This window comes from Narcine bancroftii, chromosome 3, assembly GCF_036971445.1.
Source record: "Narcine bancroftii isolate sNarBan1 chromosome 3, sNarBan1.hap1, whole genome shotgun sequence".
Classification (NCBI taxonomy): domain Eukaryota; kingdom Metazoa; phylum Chordata; class Chondrichthyes; order Torpediniformes; family Narcinidae; genus Narcine; species Narcine bancroftii.
In genome coordinates, this window is record NC_091471.1 from 339,977,711 (window position 1) to 340,001,861 (window position 24,151).

General features: G+C 39.1%; 1 protein-coding gene across 2 annotated transcripts in view; it reads right to left on the reverse strand.

Annotated features, from left to right (window-relative positions):
• The window catches only part of gas7b (growth arrest-specific 7b), a 454,230-nt gene that overhangs the window by 130,367 nt on the left and 299,712 nt on the right, over window positions 1-24,151 (reverse strand). For both annotated transcript variants that reach the window (XM_069929483.1, XM_069929484.1), the window contains exons 3-4: window positions 10,774-10,851; window positions 8,105-8,190 (exon numbers count right to left, since the gene is read on the reverse strand). In XM_069929483.1, coding sequence (XP_069785584.1) covers window positions 8,105-8,190; window positions 10,774-10,851 — 164 coding nt within the window. The remainder of the gene's footprint in view (window positions 1-8,104; window positions 8,191-10,773; window positions 10,852-24,151) is intronic.

Here is a 24,151-nt window from a genome sequence, read left to right on the forward strand (position 1 = left end):
CAACGACAGCTGCAGAACACCTGCAGCAAGAAGACACCACAGAAGACAATGGAAACAAGAAAGAAGAGGAGGAAAGGGCAGCAAAGAAACAACAGATGGTCAACCTAGAGGAAGAAGAAGAGGAAGAGGAAGAGTACAGGGAAATAGAAGAAGAAAAGATAGGCAAGGTAAAGGAGGTACTTGCTCTTGTTAGAGGATACATGGAGTCATTTAAAGAATGGCAAACACAGGAATTCAATGATTTAAGAAGAAGAATAAACAACACAGAAAAGAAAATAAATAAAATGGATATGACCTTAACAGAAATGGGGAAAAAAATGGACAAGATGGAAGAACGGGCAATAGCAGCAGAAATGGAGGTAGAAGACTTAAAAAAGAAATTGGAGGAATCTAATAAAAAAACTAAAGAGACACAAGAATTACTAGCCCAAAAAATAGATATAATGGAAAATTATAACAGAAGAAATAACATAAAGATAGTGGGCCTTAAGGAAGATGTAGAAGGCAAGAATATGAGGGAGTTTATAAAAGAATGGATCCCTAAGGCCCTAGGATGTCCAGAACTACAGCAAGAAATGGAAATAGAAAGGGCACATAGAGCATTGGCCCCTAAACCACAACCACAACAAAAACCAAGATCTATTGTAGTAAAATTCCTAAGATATACAACAAGAGAAAAGGTGCTGGAGAAGACAATGGAAAAAGTAAGAGAGGGCAACAAACCACTGGAGTATAAAGGGCAAAAAATCTTCATTTATCCAGATATAAGCTTTGAACTCCTAAAGAAGAGAAAAGAGTTCAATGCAGCAAAAGCGATTTTATGGAAGAAAGGATATAAATTTACACTGAAGCATCCTGCGGTATTGAAAATATTTATTCCAGGACAACAAAACAGACTATTCTCGGATCCAGAAGAAGCACGAAAATTTGCAGAACAATTACAAAAATAGACTGAGGGATGAAGACGGGTAATGAGAGCAAAAATTATCACGATTGATATGTATGTGGGTAAAGACAAAAATAGACTGAGGGATGAAGACGGGTAAGGAGGGTAAAAATGACCACGATTGATATGTATGCGGGTAAAGAGGTATAAGAGTGAATAGAGACAACGGGCATATGTGAAAGTATCTGTAATTAGAGGAAAACATAGAAAGTATAGACAAGAATTAATAAGGGAAGGTAATGGAATAGAGAGAATAAGGAGGGAACTAAAAGAGTGACCTTTGTGACATATAAAAAACGAAATCTTTTCTGGGGGGGGCTGGGTGGGGGGAAAAGAGCGGTCACTGCAAAATCAGTTGACGCTTGCGAGTGGATTCGCAAATCCAAATGGAGAGGGGAGATGTGGTTGTCCGACAAGGGATAAAGGGCAACTCAGGAGGGGAAGGGGAGATTGGGGATAAAGAAGATAGAAATAGGAGAATAAGGAAAATGTTGGATGTTGTAGGAATGTTGTCTGGTAAAGAGTTGAAAATAAGAAAACAGAAATGGAAAAGGAGGAAAGGTAATGATGGAAAAACGGAAAGAGAAGATAAACAAAATATAAAATGGCTACGCTGAACTATATGACTCTAAATATTAATGGAATACATAACCAAATTAAAAGGAAGAAACTACTAAATTTACTGAAAAAGGAAAAAATAGATATAGCATTTGTCCAAGAAACACATTTAACTGAATTGGAGCACAAGAAATTAAAGAGAGATTGGGTAGGACATGTAACAGCAGCATCGTATAATTCAAAAGCAAGAGGAGTGGCTATATTAATTAGCAAAAATGTGCCATTTAAAATAGAAGAGGAAATAATAGATCCAGCAGGGAGATATGTTATGATAAAATGTCAGATATATTCAGAGCTTTGGAATCTACTTAATATATATTCACCTAACGAAGAAGATCAAAAGTTTATGCAAGATATCTTTTTGAAGGTAGCTAATACGCAAGGGAACATACTAATAGGAGGGGATTTCAATCTGAATTTGGATCCAAATATGGATAAAACGGGGAAAAAAATTAACAGGAAGAACAAAGTAACCAAATTTATAATTAAATCAATGCAAGAAATGAAACTTGTGGACATATGGAGGAAACAAAACCCAAAAGAAAAGGAATACTCATACTACTCGACTAGACATAAAACATACTCAAGGATAGACCTATTCCTGTTATCAGCCCACATACAAGGGAGAGTTAGGAAAACGGAATATAAAGCTAGACTATTATCGGACCACTCACCCCTGTTATTGGCAATAGAGCTAGAAGACATCCCTCCAAGAATGTATAGATGGAGATTAAACCCCATGCTACTTAAAAGACAGGATTTTAGAGAATTTATTGAAAAACAATTAAAAATGTACTTTGAAGTAAATACGGAATCAGTGGAAGATAAGTTTATACTATGGGACGCAATGAAAGCATTCATTAGAGGGCAAATAATAAGTTATGCAACCAAGATGAAGAAGGACTATAATCAGGAAACAGAGCAGTTGGAAAGGGAAATAATAAACATAGAAAAAAAATTAGCAATAAAGGAAGATACAACCAAAAGAAGAGAATTGGCGGATAAAAAAATAAAATATGAAACATTACAAACATATAAGGTGGAGAAGAATATAATGAAGACAAAACAGAAATATTATGAACTAGGGGAAAAAACACACAAAATCCTAGCATGGCAGCTTAAGACAGAGCAAACTAAGAAAACGGTATTGGCAACAAGGAAAAAAGACAAACAAATTACATATAATCCAAAAGAAATTAAGGAAAACTTCAGAGAATTCTATGAACAATTATACCGAACCGAAAACGAAGGGAAAGAAGGGAAAATAGATGAATTTTTGACTAAAATTGAACTACCAAAACTACAAATAGAGGAACAAAATAAATTAACAGAACCATTTGGAACAGTAGAAATACAAGAGATAATAAAAAATTTACCAAATAATAAGACACCAGGAGAGGATGGACTCCCAATAGAATTCTACAAAACATTTAAAGACCTAATAATACCGCCCCTCCTGGATGTAATCAACCAGATTGATGAGACACAAAACTTACCAGATTCATGTAAAACAGCAATAATTACAGTGATACTAAAACAAGGGAAAGATCCACTCTCACCAGCGTCATATAGACCAATATCTTTGCTAAACACAGATTATAAGATAATAGCTAAACTATTAGCGAACAGATTAGCAGAACAGGTACCGAAAATGGTAAATTTAGACCAAACTGGATTTATCAAAAAAAGACGCACAACAGACAATATTTGTAAATTTATTAACTTAATTCATGCAGTAGAAGGAAATAAAGCACCGGCAGTAGCAGTTGCTTTAGACGCAGAGAAGGCCTTCGACAGAGTAGAATGGAATTACTTGTTCAAAGTATTGCAAAAATTCAGTTTACCGGAGAAGTATATTAATTGGATTAAAGCATTATATAAGGGACCGTTAGCGAAAGTGACAGTAAATGGACATGTATCAAAGCAATTTAACTTAAGCAGGTCAACGCGGCAGGGATGCCCACTATCACCATTATTGTTTGCGCTAGCTATAGAACCACTAGCAGAATCGATAAGAAGAGATAATAATATAAAAGGAATAAAAATAAAAGACAGGGAATATAAAATCAGTCTGTTTGCGGATGATGTGATAGTGTACTTAACAGAACCAGAACTATCAATAAAAGAACTATATAAGAAATTGAAGGAATATGGAGAAGTGTCGGGATACAAGATAAACGTAAATAAAAGTGAAGCAATGCCTATGAATAACGCGGATTTCTCAAAATTTAAGGAGGAATCCCCATTCAGATGGCAAACGCAGGCAATAAGATACCTAGGTGTGCAAATAAACAAAAATCTAGGCCAATTATATAAACTCAATTACAATCCACTAATGAAAAAACTACAGGACGATTTAGAGCATTGGAAAGAGCTACCACTAACACTGATAGGAAGGATAAACTGTATTAAAATGAACATTTTTCCAAGGATACTATACTTATTTCAGGCATTGCCAATACAACTGACAGAAAAATTCTTCAAAGAGTTAAAGAAAATAATAAGGAGATTTTTATGGAGAGGGGGGAAACCGAGGATAGCACTAGACAAATTAACAGAATGGTATAAACAAGGAGGCTTACAATTGCCAAACTTCAAAAATTATTATAGAGCCGCACAATTAAGGTACCTATCAGATTTTTATCAAACAAGGGAAAAACCAGACTGGACGAGACTAGAATTAGATAAAATAGGGGAAAAGATACCTGAACACATATTATATAAATGGGACGAAAAATTGGTACAACATAGAACTTCTCCAGTATTACACCATCTCCTCAATATATGGAAGAAGATACATGTAGAAAGAAATAAAATAAATTACCAAATACCAAAACTAATATTGACGCAAAATAAGCTACTCCCTTTTACAATAGACAACCTTGCCTTTAGAAAATGGGAAAAAAAAGGGATTAAAAGAATAGAAAATTGTTTTTCAGGAAGTAGATTCTTATCCTTTGAACAAATGAGAGATAAGTACAATATAACGGGAGATACAGCGCTGGCATATTACCAACTGAGATCCTACTTGAAAGATAAATTAGGAAGCAACTTGAGTTTACCAGAGGGAAGTAACCTTGAATATGTGATTACAGATACAATGTTAATCAAAAGATTTATAAAAAATATGTATATTAAACTGCAAGAAAAGGAAAATGAGGAAACAAATGGTAAAACTAAACAAAAATGGGAACAAGATTTAAATATAAAGATAAAAAAGGAAACATGGGAGAAGTTATGCTCTGGAACGATGAGAAATACAATAAATACGAGGCTGCGTATGATACAATATAATTGGTTACACAGACTATACATTACACCGCAAAAGTTAAATAAATGGGACCCAACAGTATCTGATAGATGTTTTCGATGTAAAAAAGAAAGGGGAACAACAATTCATGCAATCTGGACATGTGAGAGAGTAGAAAAATTTTGGGATGATCTCAATCAGATTTTAAATAAAATAACAGAAAACAATATACCAAAGAATCCAGAGATCTTTCTCCTAAGTAACATAAAAAATAAAGAATTTGGAATTGACTTGGAGGATGCACAAAAAAGATTTGTTAAGATAGCCCTAGCTGTAGCAAAAAAATGTATTATGTCAACCTGGAAATTGGAAGATAATTTGAAAATACAACAATGGTATATAGAAATGAATAAATGTATTCCATTAGAAAAAATAACATATAGTTTAAGAAATAATATTGAAATATTCGAACAAGTATGGGAGCCTTACATTAAATACAATAGCGAAAACCTACCGGGAACAAACATTACCTAAGTTGATGGAAGGAGAAGAGAAGAAAAAAATGGACTCAGTAGAATTTCTGGTGTATTTTTGTTGAATGACAACATTGTCTAACTGAATTAATGCAACCTAGATTGTATAACTAAAATGGATGAGAGGGGGGAGGGATGGGGGGGTGGCTTGGGAGGAGGGAGGGGGGAGGGAGAAAAAGTCACTGTAAATGTGTGGAAAAGAAAAAGTGTATATCATGGCTATTGTGATTTATGGTGTGAAAAATAAAAAATTTAAAAAAAAAAAAAAAAAAAAAAAAAAAAAAAAAAAATCATAAAAAAAAATAAAAAAAAAAAAAAAAAAAAAAAAAAAAACATGCTCGTGCACACATGATAGATCAGATTTGATAAAAATCAGTTTCACCAAGATGAAGAGACCAGATGTAGTTCCACTGAAACCAGGCTTTGCACCAACATGTTAAGCCCAAGACAAATCAAGGGAGGTTGCAGTGTGCCTGCCTTTGAGATTTGCTGGTGGAGAACATTTTGCCTGGTACACATATTGCCAGTGCTTAGAATGAGAAAAACACACACAGGGTTGTTAACTCAGCCTATGACATCACAGGCATCAGTCTTCAGTCTATTGAGGGCATCTATAAGAGGAGGTGCCTTAAGAAAACAGCCTCTATCCTCAAAGACCCCACCACCCAGGCTATGCCCTCTTCGCTCTTCTACCATCGGGGAAAAAATGTCGAGGAGCCTGAAGCTGAGCACTCAACAGAACAAGGACAGCTTGTCCTTCCTGAATGAACAATGAACCACATTGTGCTGCCGCACTTTGACTCTTTTCCTTTTCTTGCACCTTTATTTATTGTGCAAGGTGGTTTATAAAAAAATTTTGCACCGTGATGGCGTTCTAAAACAATGATTTTTGTAACATATTCATGCCAATAAATTCTAATTCTGCTAAAATCAAGGCCTATGGTTGAACAACAGCCATTCACTAATCCTTTAGCATCAATAAACCTAAAACCACAGGGTCTTCAACTGATCTTTCACATGACAATAACAAATGGCTTAACCACAAGGAGCAACGCACAAAGTGCCGGAGGAATTCAACGGGTCGCAGAGCATTCCATGGTAGCAATAGAGCCAGTTATTTGGGGCACAGGTATGAAGGATTCATGTAAGAGGGAGGTTAACTTTGAACCTTTATCCGTACTTGCTGCACGAGTCGTAAGCAACCTACCACAGCTGGCATGCCCTGTAAGGGATCTCAGACACATTTAAAATGATGAAAGTGATGGACAAGATAAAGACAGGAAAGTGGTTTCCACTGGTAGGTGAGAATACAACTAGGGGACATAGCCTCAAGATTTAACACAATAATTGGAAGCTTACTCAGTGACAGCTCAACAGCTCTGTCTGAATTATGTAGAGTTGCTTCAACGCAATAATCATCCCGCTCCGAATCACAGCTAATGTTGATGGCAAGGCAGCAGAGGAAACTAGTAATTCCAGGTTTCCATGGATACTTTGGAAACAGCAATGGATTGTCTATTCTGGGTAAGGATGATCCTGGAAGTTTGACTGAACTACACTTGATCGCAATACATCTGGCAACATCACTGGAGATTGCACCCCCTTTAGGTTTGAAGGAGCAGATGAAAGGAAGGTAGCAAAGGGCGGGGGGGGGAGGGGAAAGCATATCAGAGGTAACCAGGAGATTTTAAGAAACTAATGGGAACTTACAAGGAGAATATCAGGAAAAGTTTTCCCCTGGTTGATACAGCCAATACTTTTTCAGTCTGGAAATGGGGTACAGAGAGATAAAGAGTCCCAACCTGAAAGGGTGTCTGTTTCCACCCTTAGATGCTGCCTGACCTGTTGAGTTTGTCCAGTAGCTGATTGTTTGCCACAGAAAGCAAATAGCCAAATGTCACAGGCATGAGGGAAAGAGTTGAACAGGAGAGGTTGGGGCTGTTCTCCTTGGTGGAAGGAAGAGAAAGTTTGGCCAGCTGTGCAAAATGTTGTTCAACGTTGTGAGCTATTTCAGGAGATTTGGTGTGCCACCAAAGACTCTCAAAAACTCTACAGATGTACAATGGAAAGCATTCTGGGTGGTTGCACAACTGTCTAGTACAGAGGTACCACACTCAGGACAACTTAGCATTGACATCACGGGCACCAATCTTCACTCCATCAATTCTGATTCTGATGAATAGACAGAAGTAGGATTTAATGCAAATGGTGGATGATTGATGTAAATGAATGTTTGATGGTCAGATTGATTCAGTGGGCTGCTGGACCCATTTTAGTCCTATATATCTCCCCAACCCCTACCCAATGAGCTTGGTACATACTAATCAACCTGGATCGAATATTAGCTCTAAATCAGAGAATGCAACCTTTCTTTTAATTGAAAAATATTAAGGTATCTATCAAATTATCATCTGACTGGACATGTACAACCAGGCGAAACAGCATTTCACACACACCCACACACCACACACAAGTGTATTAAACACACACACGCACGGTAAGTGTAGAAATATAGACAGTAGTAGTTCACACGGAACTGATTGGATGGGCTAAATGGACTGTTCCCATATTAATTTGAACAGATAAAACTTGAGCAAAGCAAATTTAAGGATTTTTGTAATCAAGGATCCAAACTACTGAGGCCAGAATTGGCAGAGATGAGAAATAGGAATATTTTGCATCTATAGTTCGGGACTACTTATTTTTATGGGATGGAAACTCCTCCTTCTTGAGACAAAGGGTGAAGTTTATGGATACCTGTGGGTCACTGCTGGTCTTCCTCAAGGAAACGTGTGAGGACTCCGAATGGTGTGACAGGCTGCCCGATGAGTGAAAGCCATTCACTGCAACACAAACACAGAACTTTAAAAAGGACTTCCTAGCCTAGTGCGAAAATTATTGGAGTTTCTCCCGCGCAGATCCGTTACATTCAAAACACTCAATCGGCATTTAGTTTGAGATATTCCACAAAATGCTTTTTTTATATTAAGCATTTCAGACTTTCTCTTGCAAGAGAGCAGAAGAAATCAGGTGGTGACAACAAACCAAAGAGACAAAAGGCAGCAAATATAATCACAGCTACCTTACATCAGTTCATTCTGAAACTTAGAGGAGCCAACACATCTATCCAGGAAAGAACTATTTGCATACAGTACAATAAATCATATTGCTGGAAGCAGAATTAACCAACTTCAAATGATTCCCAGGCTTTTATGGCATTAAGCCATAATAAAAATGAATTTGAAACTCACTGAAAGCAGATTATAAAACATTATGCAAATTATTTTCAGTAATAATATTCATTAAAAAAAAAACAGATTAATACTCAATGGTGCACCAGGGATTCTCTTTTCAATCTTAAATAATTCAGCTATTTTGTTCAACTGTCTGCATTGTTCTTTTTATAAACTTGGAAGTTCTCAGAGATCTACTCTTCAAATCAGCATGTAAAAAAATGGCTGTGCTTCTAAAGTAAAAGTTCCAATACAGCTGTATTTTCACCCTGTAATCAGCTCCCAATGTTTGCAGACTGAGGTTTTAGAAATCTTTACTGTCCTTCCACTAATGCAGGCTTGTGCAACTCCACACCTGCTCTGGGTTGCATGTGTGCATGCGTGTGTGGCCAGGCATGCAGAGGGAGGGTGGTAGGGTCTACTTGCAACATCATTGGGGTAAAGCAGTGAGCTGCTCAGCAATGAAATGTGCCTCTAGAGACACCTACTCTATATGTGGATCCTTATGGTCTCTCTCACTACCTCCTGCTGTTGCCTCATCTCTTTGGCTGCACAGTTCTCTCTAACCTGGAGATTGCTCTGCTTAGCAATGGCAGGTGAAATCTGAGCTTGTTGTGTGAATTTCCGGGCTGAGGAGAATTGTTCAGCCAAATGCAGGAAAGCCTGTAGAATCCCTGCCAATCTTCAGCAATGCCCCCTGGTCACAGTGTCTGCTCGAGGGAACTAATGAACCCCACATCACCTCCGTAAGTTTCTGCACTCCCGCCAGCCATCACAGACAGTCACAGTTCTCTCTATTCATCACGACTTCCAGTTGGTGCTGACTCCATTAGCTCTCTCGTTCCGGGTGACACAACCCGACTGCTAAGCAAAAAACCAATCTATAGTCTTCTGTAGAACTGTGCAGCATGGAAACAGGCCATTCAACCCAACTTGTTCATGTTGACCAGTGCATTAATCCCGTCCTCTCCCTCAGAGTTTTTTTTTGTTTTCTGCAACATCTTCCCCAACACTAATGGTACATTCACAGTCCATAGTTCACTGCAGTCTTTCTTGAAAGGTTGGACCACTTCTGCTGCCCTCCAATCATCTGATACTTCTTGTGTCCAGCAAAGATTTCCCTGTGTCTAACACTCCAAGATAATAGCTGTAGAGAAGGGAGTTGGCATGGTACATTTTTTCCCAGAGCATTGCTCATGGTTTCCGTACATTCTATTATGTGGCCTTCAAGTAAAGCCAAGAGATAATTATTCACATCAATTAGGCAAGAGTAACAAGTTAGCATGGAATCAATGGGACAAATTTCCCCCCAATGTCACAATGAGATATGAGGACTTGTTTAGGACTGACAATTTGATCTACTTATTCAAACTGTTCAGATAACAAGAGGCCATTGGCCCTGGTTGAAACCATGCACTAGATGTCAACCCAGAACTAGGAAATCACATTTCAATCTCCATTCATTGGGATGGGGTTGAACCATTCACCCTCAATTATGGTGACCACAGTCTTAGCATATTGATTAAGAGGACGGCATGCACCCAATTAAATTTCATAACAAATGTCACTATACTAACATAGAGAATGCTTCGGAACATACAGAAACCAATTAACCAATATTGAAAATTACTCGTTCATTAAAATTCACTTAATTTATATTTTAAAAGATAATGATACAGCACTAGATTAGGCCCTTCCGGCCCCTTAAACCCAATTACACCCAATGCTTTGGAGGGTGAGAGGAAACCTGAGCACCCAAAGAAAACCCACACAGGTCAAGGGGAGAACAACCTCTTTACAGACAGCATCAGATATGAACTTGGGTCGCTGACGCTGTAATAACATTGCTCTAACCACCACACTAATCATTTACTTATTTTTCAATGAACTAAATACAACATAAACATTACAAATACTAAATTAACAAGAGTATTCATTAATTACCTGTCTGAGCTTGGGTATCTGTAAATTTGTCTGCTTGAGCTATCTCCATTCTTGTTCCATTAAAATGCTCGTCATTCGCCCATGCTTTCTATTCATGGAGAACTTTTGTCCTATTATATGTTGTCTCCATTTTCTATTTACCTTTAAAAGTGATCCATTATACTTTTGTAAATTGTGAGAACGTATTTTAAGTTGAGATCGGTCCCAAATATACATTTTGCAGTCAACAGTTTTTCACAGCTTATTTACCTGTAAGCATGGAATTCATCTGGGTTATTGGACTCTTTGGGGTTCCTGGAATACTAGTTGGCCTTTCCCAGGTGGTTTCTATAATAAAGGAAGAATTTCATTACTTAAAAGAACTTCACTAGACAAAAAAAATCACATAAATTAGCTTATACAAAATTGAAGAGAATCAAAATAAGTAAAAATGCTAAATGATATTGTGAATCAATTAGTCCATTGCCTTGATTTTGTTTGTCCTGCTAAACTTGCTGAGGTATGAGATATCAAATTTCATGAAAAGTATCCAGAAAGCCCACCTTCATTTCAAAATCCTTCAACCAATTACAGGCCCTAACAGCTTTGGCACAGTATTTGTTTAAACAAAGTGCCAAACAGAAACCTTTGCCTTCATTTTTCCCCCCACTTTATTACCTGTCTTTGCCAAGCAGATATCCTCTGTCCCAAAGGGATAGCCTCACACTTGGATACAATCCACGGTAATGTTAATTCTGCAGATCCTTGTCTATACTAGTATCTTTCATGTTTAAGCCAGCAGTTAAGTCTTGTACTAAAAATCTATGCACTGAGCACAAATTCTCTCCTCAAAGGCCTTCTCAGTGCCCTGGGTTGCCTGCCACTTGAACTCCTCTTCCCAACTGATCTGCGCATCCTTGGTTTTCTCCTCTGTCAGAGTGAGGCTCACCATCAACTAGACGAACAATGCCTCATATAACACCCGACTAGTCTGCAGTCCAATGGTATGAACATTGAATTTTCCAATTTCAGGTAACATCTCTCTCTTCCTCAACTCTGCTGTTCTTCTTCCCAGCCCTATTTTTGTTCCCATCCCCACTAATTTTCATCCCTCCCTCTTTGACCCAGAATACCCCTGGATTCCCCCCCCTCCATTGTCTTTTCATCAATCTGATCCCATCTGTCCTTCCCCAACACCTCTTATTATTCCACTATTATCATGTCTTCTTATTAGACTCCCATCACCATCATCTTTGTCTCTACTCATCACTCCATTCCATCCTGTATGACTCATTTTCCACCTGTCCCTTTTTTCCTTCTTGCTCTCTCCCTCCCCCTCTTTGATTGTCAACTGCCTCCCACTGTCATCTTTCACCCCTCCCTCATTCATCAATCCCCACTGTCTACTTTTCCCGTCTTGTATACATGATTCTAGTCATCTCTCAGTTTTGATGGAGGACCCTGGCCCGAAATGTTAACAATTTCTTTTTCTCCCACTGATGCTGCTCAGCTTGTTGAATTCTCTCAGCAGATTCCTTGTTAATCCAGATTGCAACATCTGCAATCTCTTATGTGCCTCCAGTTCTACCCAAGCTGTACACAAGCCAAACCCAGAACTTTCATCTTTAGATGTTGTAGCTATTCTGTGCATGCAGTGCTTGTATGATTTTCTACATGTTTTTCAAATTAAAATTGCATGGAAAATATAGCAACCAGAACTTAAAACGTATGTTACCAGTTAATTTTTCACAAACATTGTTAAAGGAAATAAACAATTTAGCAATTGTTAATCACATAGGAAAATATCGGTCTTCTTTATTGCAGTGTAAAATCAACATAGCGCATGAAACCTTTATACAAATAATTTTAATATGGAATATATTTGTGCTTGAGCAAGTATAGATTTATTAATTGGTTGATTTTACCGCAGTGATCCATGAATTTAAAATTGCAATTTAAACTTTTTAAAATTTAGACATACAGCTGGACCATTTCGACCCACAACTCCATGCCGCCCATTTTACACACCCCATTAATTTACACCCCCGGTACATTTTTGAACGGTGAGAGGAAAACAGAGCTCCCGGAGAAAACCCACGCAGACACGGGCACAGCATACAAACTCCTTACATACAGCACGGTATTCAAACCTCGGTCCGGTCCCAATCGCTGGTGCTGTAAAGGCGTCGCACAAACCACTACGCCAATCGTGTTTGATTTTGCCTGGAAACAATTTTGACACATTGAAACTAAGTTGATGAAGTTGAATTTTTAGGGGAAATGAATAGATTTTATTCATCTCGTAATTCTAAAATCACCAAAAATTAAAATGAAACATCTTTCCACTGGCCAAATTTCAAAAAGGAAAAAGATTATTTTAAGCAAGTATCCCTAACATTAGTCTTCATTCTTCATAACATCAATCTCTGTTGACTTTAGTAGAGTACAGAGACGCAAGGTGTAAAACCACGTGGATCAAAGTTTCTGGAGAAGTGGATTAGATTACACTTATCAATGAAAATCCAGAACAAGCCAAGACTCTGATTTTATTATATGTGTTTATTGAATTATACAAGGCCAAGCATTTGCTGCTGTGTCAAAGCAGAATGTGTTGGAAATTATGTCTCTGGATTTCATGTTATAGTTGACAAATTAGTGCAATCAAACTTGGTTCAGAGCCCCTAACATAATCAAATCACATAATTCTCTCATCTCTTTTTCTGCCTGGAGATTTGAAAAACCAAGTACATTCATCAAAGTTAATGAAGGCTGTTGAATTTAAAAAAATCTACTCCAAAATCATTTTAACTCCCAATGTACTTGAGGGATCTGTAACATTCCTCTACTCTCCTTTTCTCATTGTGCTAGGGAAAATAGCACCTATGGCAACCACTGAAATAGTGACCCCTTCTGTACACATGCATAACAAATAGCAGAGTGCCCAGATAAATTGTCCCAGAACCCTGAATCAACACAAATTCAAGAGGCACTGTCCTCCCAGAGATGTACCCCCACCCATACACAGAGTTCATTTGCAGATAAATTGTCCCAGAACTCTGAATCAACGCAAATGCAAAAGGCACTGTCCTCCCAGATATTTAGCCCCATCCATACACAGAGCTCATTCGCAGATAAATTGTCCTAGAATCCTGAATCAACGCAAATTCAAAAGGCACTGTCCTCCCAGAGATTTACCCCCACCCATACACAGAGCTCATTCGCAGATAAATTGTCCCAGAACCCTGAATCAACGCAAATTCAAAAGGCACTGTCCTCCCAGAGATTTACCCCCACCCATACACAGAGCTCATTTGCAGACACACAGAGTTAGATGTTGGGCTCACTCATGGATGGGTGAGGCGAGGATAGCGATGCTCCCCTTCAACTAGCACCCAGGGCACCTGCCCTGGCTGCCATACCCCAGATACGCCTATGGTCTCTTATCTGTGTATCCTCTCCCATTCAGCACCATGGCACATATTTCTCTAGGTTCCTTTAACCTGCTCGCTGCATTACTGATCACGGCACAAGAACCGATCAATAAGTTCAGAGGAATCGCAAGGTAAATAGCCGCCCAATCACAAACAGACTTCCAGTGACTCCCTGCCTCTCAGCCAATTTTGGATCTGACAAGATTTTCATTTAGGAGAATTTATGGACCAGTTTGCCATGTCTTTGTATCTTCAGTCATCTTCCTTCTTACATTCCTTCAAAAATGTGATTAGAGGCATGACCTTCCTTCCACATTAAACATCCTAAATAAAACTTCATTTTTCTACAGAACTGCTGATAAAACCTCAAAAAAAATCTTTCCCAGCAACATTTCCTATGGATTTGATGATAATTATTTTGTTTATTACTTTGTACCGTCCCCTCAGTTTTAATAAAGTAAATGCTTTAATTTTGTTTGCAAATCTGGGACATCCAACTAAGATAATAAATAGCTTTCTGTGATCTTTAACACACTTCTTGCCTGCTGGACAATCATTTGTGCATACACTTGGCATTACATCATACCAAGAAAGCAGCAATGATCAGGAATCCAGAAGGCAGAATTGATGCAAAATAACACGTCACCTCCCTATTTCCAGAGTTAAGCATGCCAAAAAACACCAGGAATCCTCAGATTCCCAGTGTGACAGAGTATATAGATATGTTTTTGAGAGATAAATTGGGAAAGGTTTGTTATAGTAGGTCACATACAAACACTTTAAAACAGATCTTATTTGAAATACTGGAGCTCTGCTAATGTTAGACATATCAGCCTTCAGCCTTTGCAGGAGCTTTGGAGAGGGCCCAAGAGACTTCACTAATTAATTGTTGTTTACAAAAAGGATGAAAGATCTTGTGGGAGCTGCAAACTGTCTGGAGCTGTTCTAAGAGAGTCATGTGGTTTGGCAAGCAGAGAGGTCCCAACAGGCTTTTCTCACACACAGAGAGAGAGAGAGAGAGAGAGAGAGAGAGAGAGAGAGAGAAATCACTTCTACAGTGTTACATTGTTGTTCATTCAAGAGAAGTGACCTGAAAGGAAGAGGTTATCATCTGGAGAACCCTGAAGGGACAAGTTTTGTCAGCAAGACACTGAAGTGGCTGATGGAAGTAAACCAGTTGTGGATGTCCTGGAACAATACATCTCTCTCTGAAAACCGAAAGAACCTTCCTGAGTGGTAACCATTTAGCTTTCAAGCACCACCAAAGCCTGGTGAACTTTATAAATGTTAAATTCTGCGCACAGTATAAGAATTGCCTGCAACCAGTGAACTCAGAGGAATGAGAAATAAGATTGGATTGTAAACCAAAGAACGTTTCTGAATTTACACACACATTATATACACGTGCGCTTAGAATTAGAAGGAGGCTGTTAGGTTAGTTAAGTTAAATTAAAGTGTGATTCGGTTTTCATGTTTAAAGATAATTAAAAACAGCTTTTGTTTAAGTAACCATTTGTCTTGGTGAATATCTATTGCTGCTGGGTTTTGGGGTCCTCTGGGCTCTCAACACCAGTTACGAGGGAATTCTCGACCTCAATCAGAACCGATCAACCATGGAAACTTAAGTTATTCCCATCAATTGTGGGGGGTATTAACTTATCTTTCACGTATGACTATATCAAAAGCTTTTTTAACAAAATGGACATAAACCACATTTACTGGCTCTCATTTATTTACTCAGAAGCAAACTCTGCTGGGGGATCTCAGCAGGTCGAGCTGCATCAGTGGAAGATACTTTGAGCCAAAACTTTGCATGAAGACTTTAATCTTTATTTAATCTTGATGACAAGTTTTGGCTCGAAACATTTTCTCCCACTGATGCTGCCCGACCTGTTGAGTTCCTCCAGAGCAGTTTGTTCAGCTACAGGTGTCACCCAATAGTGTCATCAATAGTGGGAAATTACATTTGAGAATTTTTTTTAAATAAATTCACGTTAATTTTGTCCAATCTACATACATTTTCTGAATATCTTGTTATGACATCCATTCTAATTGCTTCCAGCATATTCCTTACCATTATCATCAATAAAGTTGTCTTTCCCACCGCTTTTAAAATTGTGGGGTTACATTTAAACCCCTTCAAGCTGGAGGAATCATTCCATAATTTAGAGAATTTGAAAAGATGATGCCCATTACCTCTTAACAGCATTCTGGACATATGAAGTATTATGGAGCTATTCGTTGACATGCATTTGCTAACCTGGAGAATTGGATATTTCACTTTACTGTTTCATTGCTCTTTATTCTCCACATTTGTCCCCCCCCCCCACCTCGCTGTTCTCCATTTCATTTTCTTTGTTCAGATTTGAAGGTTTTCCACCACCCCCAATATTACCTATGCATGGAGCAGTAAATCAGTGTTTAGATACCTGCTAATGCTAAGTGATAGGCACAGAGCTTTCCTACACTGTTTACATGGATTGGCTCCATGGCAACCACTTAATTTATGACTGCAATCACATTTTCCTCTGTTTTACCAGCAGGGTTCTTCCTATATAACATATCCCCACTTGCAATAACATTAACTTGGCCTCATTGTTCTCCCTGAGCTCACCGACCGGAACTGCTGCAGGAGCAAATTGCGGTGTAACTAAGGGCAGTGTGCTGGTGATGTTCATTTTTGGAAAGAGGAAGCATTGCTTTGGTTCTGCATCTTCAGATACTCACATTACATAATCACAATTCTGGATGGTTTCCATAGTAACTTGGACACAGGAGGTAGTCAGTTTCCTAGGTTACTCAACTGTGAAAAGAGCATGACAAATTTTCTGAGCTGTGATACCAGGATTGCCCGGTTTGAGGATGTATTCCTCGTGATCTTATTTCAAACTGCAGTGCAAATCGCCGTGAGACTGTAGGTGAGTGATAATATCTGGCGGAATTGATGAGAGCAAAACAGAATTAGCGCAAAGGTAGTGTATTGTATATGGCTGCTTCACCATAATCAAAGGACCTATTTCTTGGGATCTTAAGATCAATAGATAGAGAATATGATGCATCTTTTTTTTTAAATACAAAAGCATTTGATTTTTTAAATTTTAAAATGTTTGCATGCCTTCAGTCAGCTTAACTAATTTTAACTTGCTCCAGAGAATCAGACCATGCATCATACTCGTCATGGGGACATTGGGCTTTCACTGCATATAGAGTGAAGCTCGAAAGTCTGAAGACGATTGTCATAAAAACACACAGAAATGTTGGAGGAACTCAGCCGGTCTTGCAGCGTCCATGGAAGGTAAAGAGATATTCCTGATGTTACAGGCCAGATCCCTCCTTTCAAATGGTTCCTCCAGCATTTCTGAGACATCTTCACCTCCTCTGGACACTGTGAGACTGGCTAAGTTCCACCAGCATTCCTGTACCTTCCTCAGGCCCAAAATAGTGGTGAAAATATCTTTACGTCCTATGGACGCTCAAGACTGGCTGAGCTCCTCCAGCATTGTTGTGTGTCATTGGATATTGCTAGGATATAGAACTGGTGGGCACTGGTCACTGTATAATGCTAGGGTTAAATACTGTAACAAACAATACTGGGGTACTAAATAGGTGGGCATTCACCCTTTGCTGGCACGAGTTGCAATTTTTAAGAATGCTTTTGAAGAAACTGGTTCAGGCAAAAAGAACTGGAAGATTCTTTGAATTGTCTCCTTTGTCACGGGCTTCCTCCTGGGCTTTACTCATTGGAGAGGCATGCAAGGGATTGCCTCAAAGGGCAATGGACAAGGAGGAAACAGGTCCAACTTCCTGATTTCATGGAGTGGGAAATATTTGCTCTGTAACGGGATGACACTAACAGTTGGTCTTAAAAATCACACACTTTTTGTGTATTTCTCGGAATGGACCAGTTTTACCTTTAAGCATTTCGCAGTGATTTCAAAGAATGGCCAAATTTCAGGATACAGTAGCTAGCAGATTTTTTTTCCTTCATTCACTTAGTTGATATAATTTCACATGATGTGTAGAGTGACAGGAAAGAGAGTAACTCATGAAGTAAATCAGCAGTTGAAATAAAAACGCAAAGCTGGAGAAACTCAGCAGGTCAAACAGTGTCCTTTATGAAGCAAAGATAAAGATACTTAATCATTGTTTGAGCCCTTGATCAAGGATGGCCTGTGAGATTTTACTGTGAGAACATATACTTGCCCTCCTACAAAATGCCCCAGTCACAATGGGAGATCGCCAGCCTTCTGTTTGTCCAAAGCCCCAATTGATTACTGCTGAGGTGGGCATGTACAAGATCACTCAGAAGGCAGTGTTCGAAGATGAAAATGTCCATTGCAATTTCCTCAAGGAGAAACAAAGGACAAGGGCTGGAAACAGCCAAAGTTACCTCAAGCCCTGCTTCCATTTTGCCTTCCCCTCATGGAGGTGGGGGAGGAATATTGAGAAATTTACTTTCTTCTTGTATATGCATCAGTCTTAACAATAATAATGGGAGTGGCCTTTAAAGCGACAGATAAGTGTAGCACTATGTCCTGGGGGAAAGCTTTTGACAATGCAGATGTTTGGACAGCTCGGTGGCAAAACTATCAGGAGATACTAATGTATGGAAGTACTAATAAATACACTGACAGAACTATTGACGACTTTCCACCCAGTAGACAGAGGTTCAACTCTCATTGTCACTACTTTATTTGCACTGATTTCTCTCTCTTTGGCTTGGCTTCGCGGACGAAGATTTATGGAGGGGGTAAAAGTCCACGTCAGCTGCAGGCTCGATTGTGGCTGACAAGTCCGATGCGGGACAGGCAGACACGGTTGCAGCGGAAAATTGGTTGGTTGGGGTTGGGTGTTGGGATTTTCCTCCTTTGTCTTTTGTCAGTGAGGTGAGCTCTGCGGTCTTCTTCAAAGGAGGTTGCTGCCCGCCGAACTGTGAGGCGCCAAGATGCACGGTTTGAGGTGATATCAGCCCACTGGCGGTGGTCAATGTGGCAGGCACCAAGAGATTTCTTTAGGCAGTCATGTTTAAATACAGTAGTGGGAGAAGCACTCTATTCATAAGTACATAATTTGCAGTTGAAATTGGCTGATGGAAGAAAGTGAAGATGTTAACTACATATGGTGAGAGGTTGGGCATTAAAAAAAAATTATGCAACAATAAACTGGGAGATATCATTGTGCACAGAGTCTGGCCTTTGTTTTATGATTAATATACATTTTTGGAACAGTGTTATAAGATTTGAGGCACACAAGGTTTAAAAATACTCATAAAAGCGTAACACATTGGTCTCAGGTGAAATACCTCTCCCATTGCAGGGTCACAAGTATCACAGTTGTTACAGAGTTGTGTATTGGCCTATGTGTTGTGTGGTTTTATGTTAAAAAGTGACAGTTTGCCTTAAAGAGCCAAGGTGAAGGTGGACTGTTGAGAGAGTGGGAGACAGACTGAACATGTGCAGAAAATGATCTAGAAATTTCTGGACTTGGACGATAAACCATCACCGGGGTGGTGTTGTGGATTGGAGGAAGGCCCACAGCATGAGTCGTGGTCTGGAGGACAGTTTAGAGTGCTGGGATTTCAAAAAGGGATGAACATTCCGAGGGCAGCCAGAAGGATCCGGACCAGCCAGTGGTTCCTCTCTCTGCAAGCAACACAAGAAGACCACTTCGAATTTTGTGCTCTCTCTCCAAGATCTTTTGGCTTCAGTTTACCAAACAAACTGAATTTTGTTTATGATCTTTGCTTCAGTTGAGATCGAAGTTTTGTGAGTCTTGTGTGTTTTGTGTCTAAGTTTTTCTGTGGGCTGGTTGGAAATATAACTTAGACTTTAATTAGATATGTTATATTTAGGCTGGAGAATTTATTAGTTTTACACTGTTAAAGAAATTTGCATAGTAACCAGTGGGCATTGTTATAAAAGGGGGATTTTGAATTAAAGTTTGAAGGTGAATTTTTGTTAATAAAGTAATTGTTCATCTTTACCCCTGTGTGATATGCCTTCTTTGTGGTTGTTAGTTTGATCTTGTAACACAGTGAAGTACATGCAGAAAATGGAGAGATTGATTTTTCTGATTTGGATTTGAGGGTGAGACGAGAAGGTAGAGTATTCTTTATTATCTCATTGAATGCACTTGGAACAACCAAAGAACACATCCAGATTTTGTTAGGAGGCAAACAGACACAGTCATGGGGTGCTTTCACACTGCCCTTAAAAGCCAGTATTTAATCGCCTTTTTACCATTTCACTTCCCTGTGTGAACATGATCAACACAGCATGGTGGGGAGGGGGGGGTTATTTTCATCCCGGTACTTACTCGCCAAGGTAGGAAGCATCAGAGCTGATGCATTTCGCATCAGCTCCAATGTAAATGTCGCACTGAACTGGCTTTTCTTGGTTCAGTGCGAATGCTCCGTTCCAACGTTAAACACGGGTTGTTGAGACGCCAATTTACTGGGATCTCAGTGTGAAAGCAGTAGTAGTGGTAAACATAGAAAACATATTTGCATGCTTTATTAATACAATTAATTAAGTAGTGAACTTGAATTTATAATCCAGAATTTTAAAACTATTGGAACTTTATCCCCCTTTAAAATTATGAGATTGTCTTTATGAGTAGGAGCTGGTATTTGTAACGTATTTGGAATGATGTTTCAAACCCAGGTCTCATGTCCTAATCCATCTCACTTTTAACTGATGCATGGAAGTGTTAAATACATTGTAGAATTACTACATCCACGTGCCAATGCACATACAGGATTATTACAGGTGATTAACTACAGGTGAACGTTCACCATGAGATGGAAACACATTAAAATACAGTAAACTGTATCAAGAGGAAACTTGGAGTAAAATTGTATGATTTGGTAGCACTTTGTTGAAATCTTTCCTCTTGTCAAGTGTAATCAGACCAGAACTGTATTGTAGGACATATGGGCAAGATCTCTAATCAAGTTCAAGTTTGTACATATACAACTTGAAACAGCGTTTCGCTAGATTACGATGAATGCACGAAAACACTAAACACTCAAAGATCACAAATAATCAAATACATGTCCAGGTCTATAAAGCTATATATATTTATGTATAGAAATATCTATATAGATAGATATATATCTATCTCTCTCACATGCGATGATACTGTTCATCTATCTCACAGCCTGCAGGAAGATTTTTATGATCCTGCAACTCGTTCTTTTTTTATAATTTTCCATGAAGTTTCATGAATTTTTAACAAAATTGATTAAATTTAAAATTGCAATGATTACATGCTGGTTTTACCCCATGTAACTCATTCTGGATGATAGTGGTTAAAGATACCGTACACTGGAGAGAAAGGATCTTCCATGATTCCTTGAGCCCTATTTAGACAACGTTCCCAGTTAATGTTGTACAAGAAGAAAGGAAGGCCCCAAGAGCTCCTCTCAGTTGTTTTGATGAGCCTCTGTAAAGGCTTCCAGTTTGACGCTTTGTAGCTCGCAAAGTGCACAATGATGCAGCCCAACAGGACACTCTCAAATGTGTTCTTATAAAAGGTTGTTGAGATGGGGGGGGTGGAGAGAAGGGGGGCACAGAACATAAGATGGCACAATGCTATTACAGTGCTAGTGACCCGGGTTGAATCCGGTGTTGTCTGCATCTTCTCCCCTTGACCTGTGTGGGTTTTTGCTGGGTGTTCGGATTACCTCTCACTCCAAAACACATGGGGTTAGTAGGTTAATTGGGTGGCACGGGTTTCAATGACTGGAATCGGCCTCTACTGCAATTAAATAAATAATCCATGGGGATATTTTAAAAATACTTTTGATAAGATATTAGATATAGACAAAGTCAGGGGAACATGGGATAGAAAGGGTTATTAGCTGGGTTTAAGTTACAAATCAGCGAGTGGGGAATTAAGGGGAGGGTTCTTCTGCAGAAAGCATTCCTCGAGGACAAGTACAGGATCACTGCTGATCAGAGTCTGGATTCCGGAATCTGAAGCACAATTTCTAAATTTGTCAATTCGACTAAATTAGAGGATGGGAAGAGAGATAATGAAGAGAGCAGCAGTAAATTAATATAGGTCATTTATGAACATGCAAATTAGGCAATAATGAAAATGCAAGGTAAGCACATTGTGGCAGGACTAGGAGAATCACTTTCTTCTTGGAAGGTGCAAGTCAAAGAGGTGCAGAAGAACAAAGGGCCCCAATCACTACAAGTCAGTTCAGAGGTTGGCAAGAAAAAAAAAACACAGGAACAGCATAAAATAAACCAAACCAAGCTCTCCTCTGAGTCTATCTCAAAAGGCAGAGTTTTGAAGAACAGGGACATTAATGCCAAATCTGCTTCAAAGCTTGGTAAGACCTGTGGAGGCTTTGGGCCACTGCTGACGGGGGAGCTGCGCCAGGCTGCAGACTTGCTCGAAACTGGCTGAAGGGGGTACCAGGTATCAGAACCAGGGTGCGAGGGGGTGCTGAAGGGTTCCTGTTTGCGTCAGAGGTTCGGATCTGGAGCTCAGGTTGCCAATGGTTTGGACTGGTCTGGACTATGCGGCTGAGGAGACTGCGGGAGCGCTGGAGCTAATCCATGGACACATGGTGACTCTTGGGGGACTCTTTTGCTTCTCTTTCTCTAACTTCAAGCAATTCAATTGCGAATCTGTCCGCCTTACCCCAGGCAAATGCAATTCTGTGTAATATGACACTGTTTTATTATGTGGCAATAAAATGAATCTTGAATCTTTAGAGTCCTGTATGAAATTCTGGTCAGCATATATTAAAACAATTCAGTGGCAATGGAAAAAATTTACAAGGATAATACAAGACATATGAAGGTATTTATGTCAAGAACGGATGAACAGACTGGGCATCTTTTTTAATGAAAATACAACTGATGGGTAACTCAATAAAGTTATTCAGAGTTTCTAAAGTGAATGAAAAAAAACATTTCCACTTGTGGGGAACAGCAGAACTAGAGGCAATCAATATGAGGCAGCCACCAAGAAACCCAATGGAGATTCAGAAGAAGTTTAGGAGTGTTTGAAGCCAGGAAAATAGATACAATTACGTGGAGAAGATAAAAGTTGGCAAGGAAGGAGGGCAAAGAGGGTGATTTATGACCAATTTAGATGAGGAATGACAGAAGAAAACTTGAGTGGAAACACCAGTTCTGTCAAATGGTCATGTTTTGTGCACTCTATTCTAAGACCCCTCCATTTGCTTAGAAATTCTGCTTCATCTAACCATATCTAATCAAAACATTTTGAGGCTGAGGAAGCAAGGAAATATTTCCAGGCCCACAGAGTCTGTGCCTGGGATCTAAATTGCAGTATAACCCACAAGCTCATTAAATCAGTACGCATGGCAGGCATCTCTATTACGTTCTTTATTTTGAAAGTGCATCTTCAAAGCTGCTTAAACTGCTGTGAGATGGTACTAATGGAGGGAGAAAAAAAGCTTGAGCAGTCAACCCATCGAGACTTGGGATCCTTTAATCTAGGGGTGGCCAACATTCCAATTTTTAATTTAGACATGCAACACGGTAAGTGGCTATTTTGGCCCACATGTCCATGTGGCCCAATTAGCCTCCACCACCGGTACGCACTCATGGGCCGAAATGGCCTTTTACAAGAGTATGTCCAAATTAAAATTTTAAAAGGTTGGCCCTCCCCCCCGCTTTAAACAAATCAACAGATGTGGAAAAAGAAAAAGGAGCACATGGAAGAATCTTCAATATGAAACATCAACTCCAGTCTCTCTTCACCGGTGCTGCCCAGCTACCGAGTATTTGCAGCATTTTCTAGTTTATTTTAGATTTACAACTGCTGCAGTTCTTTTTTTTTATTTTCAAGACGTGGAACTGATTTAACAATTAACTCTCAAAACCCATATTGTAGCTATACAAGGCTTCGAAGTATTATACGACTTTAAGCAGACTGACAATTTAATCCAAAGTGCAAGCCTTTGAACTCTTTGGAGCTGGGCCAAGATACAGACACATCTTTCTGCTGCACAGGCACATGATCATCTGTAAGTGAAGTATTCCTATGTTCCAGACAAACTTCCCAATTTTTATTGTTTGGGAAAACACAATGTACTGGAGCCATAAACAAGCATAATTAAGGCACAGTCTTGGGACTCAGAGTAGGTTCCCTGCTCATTATCATAGCCCGCCTGTTCAAAACCACAGCTGGAACTCCTAATGCACATATCAGCACTGGGTCTAACGGGATTG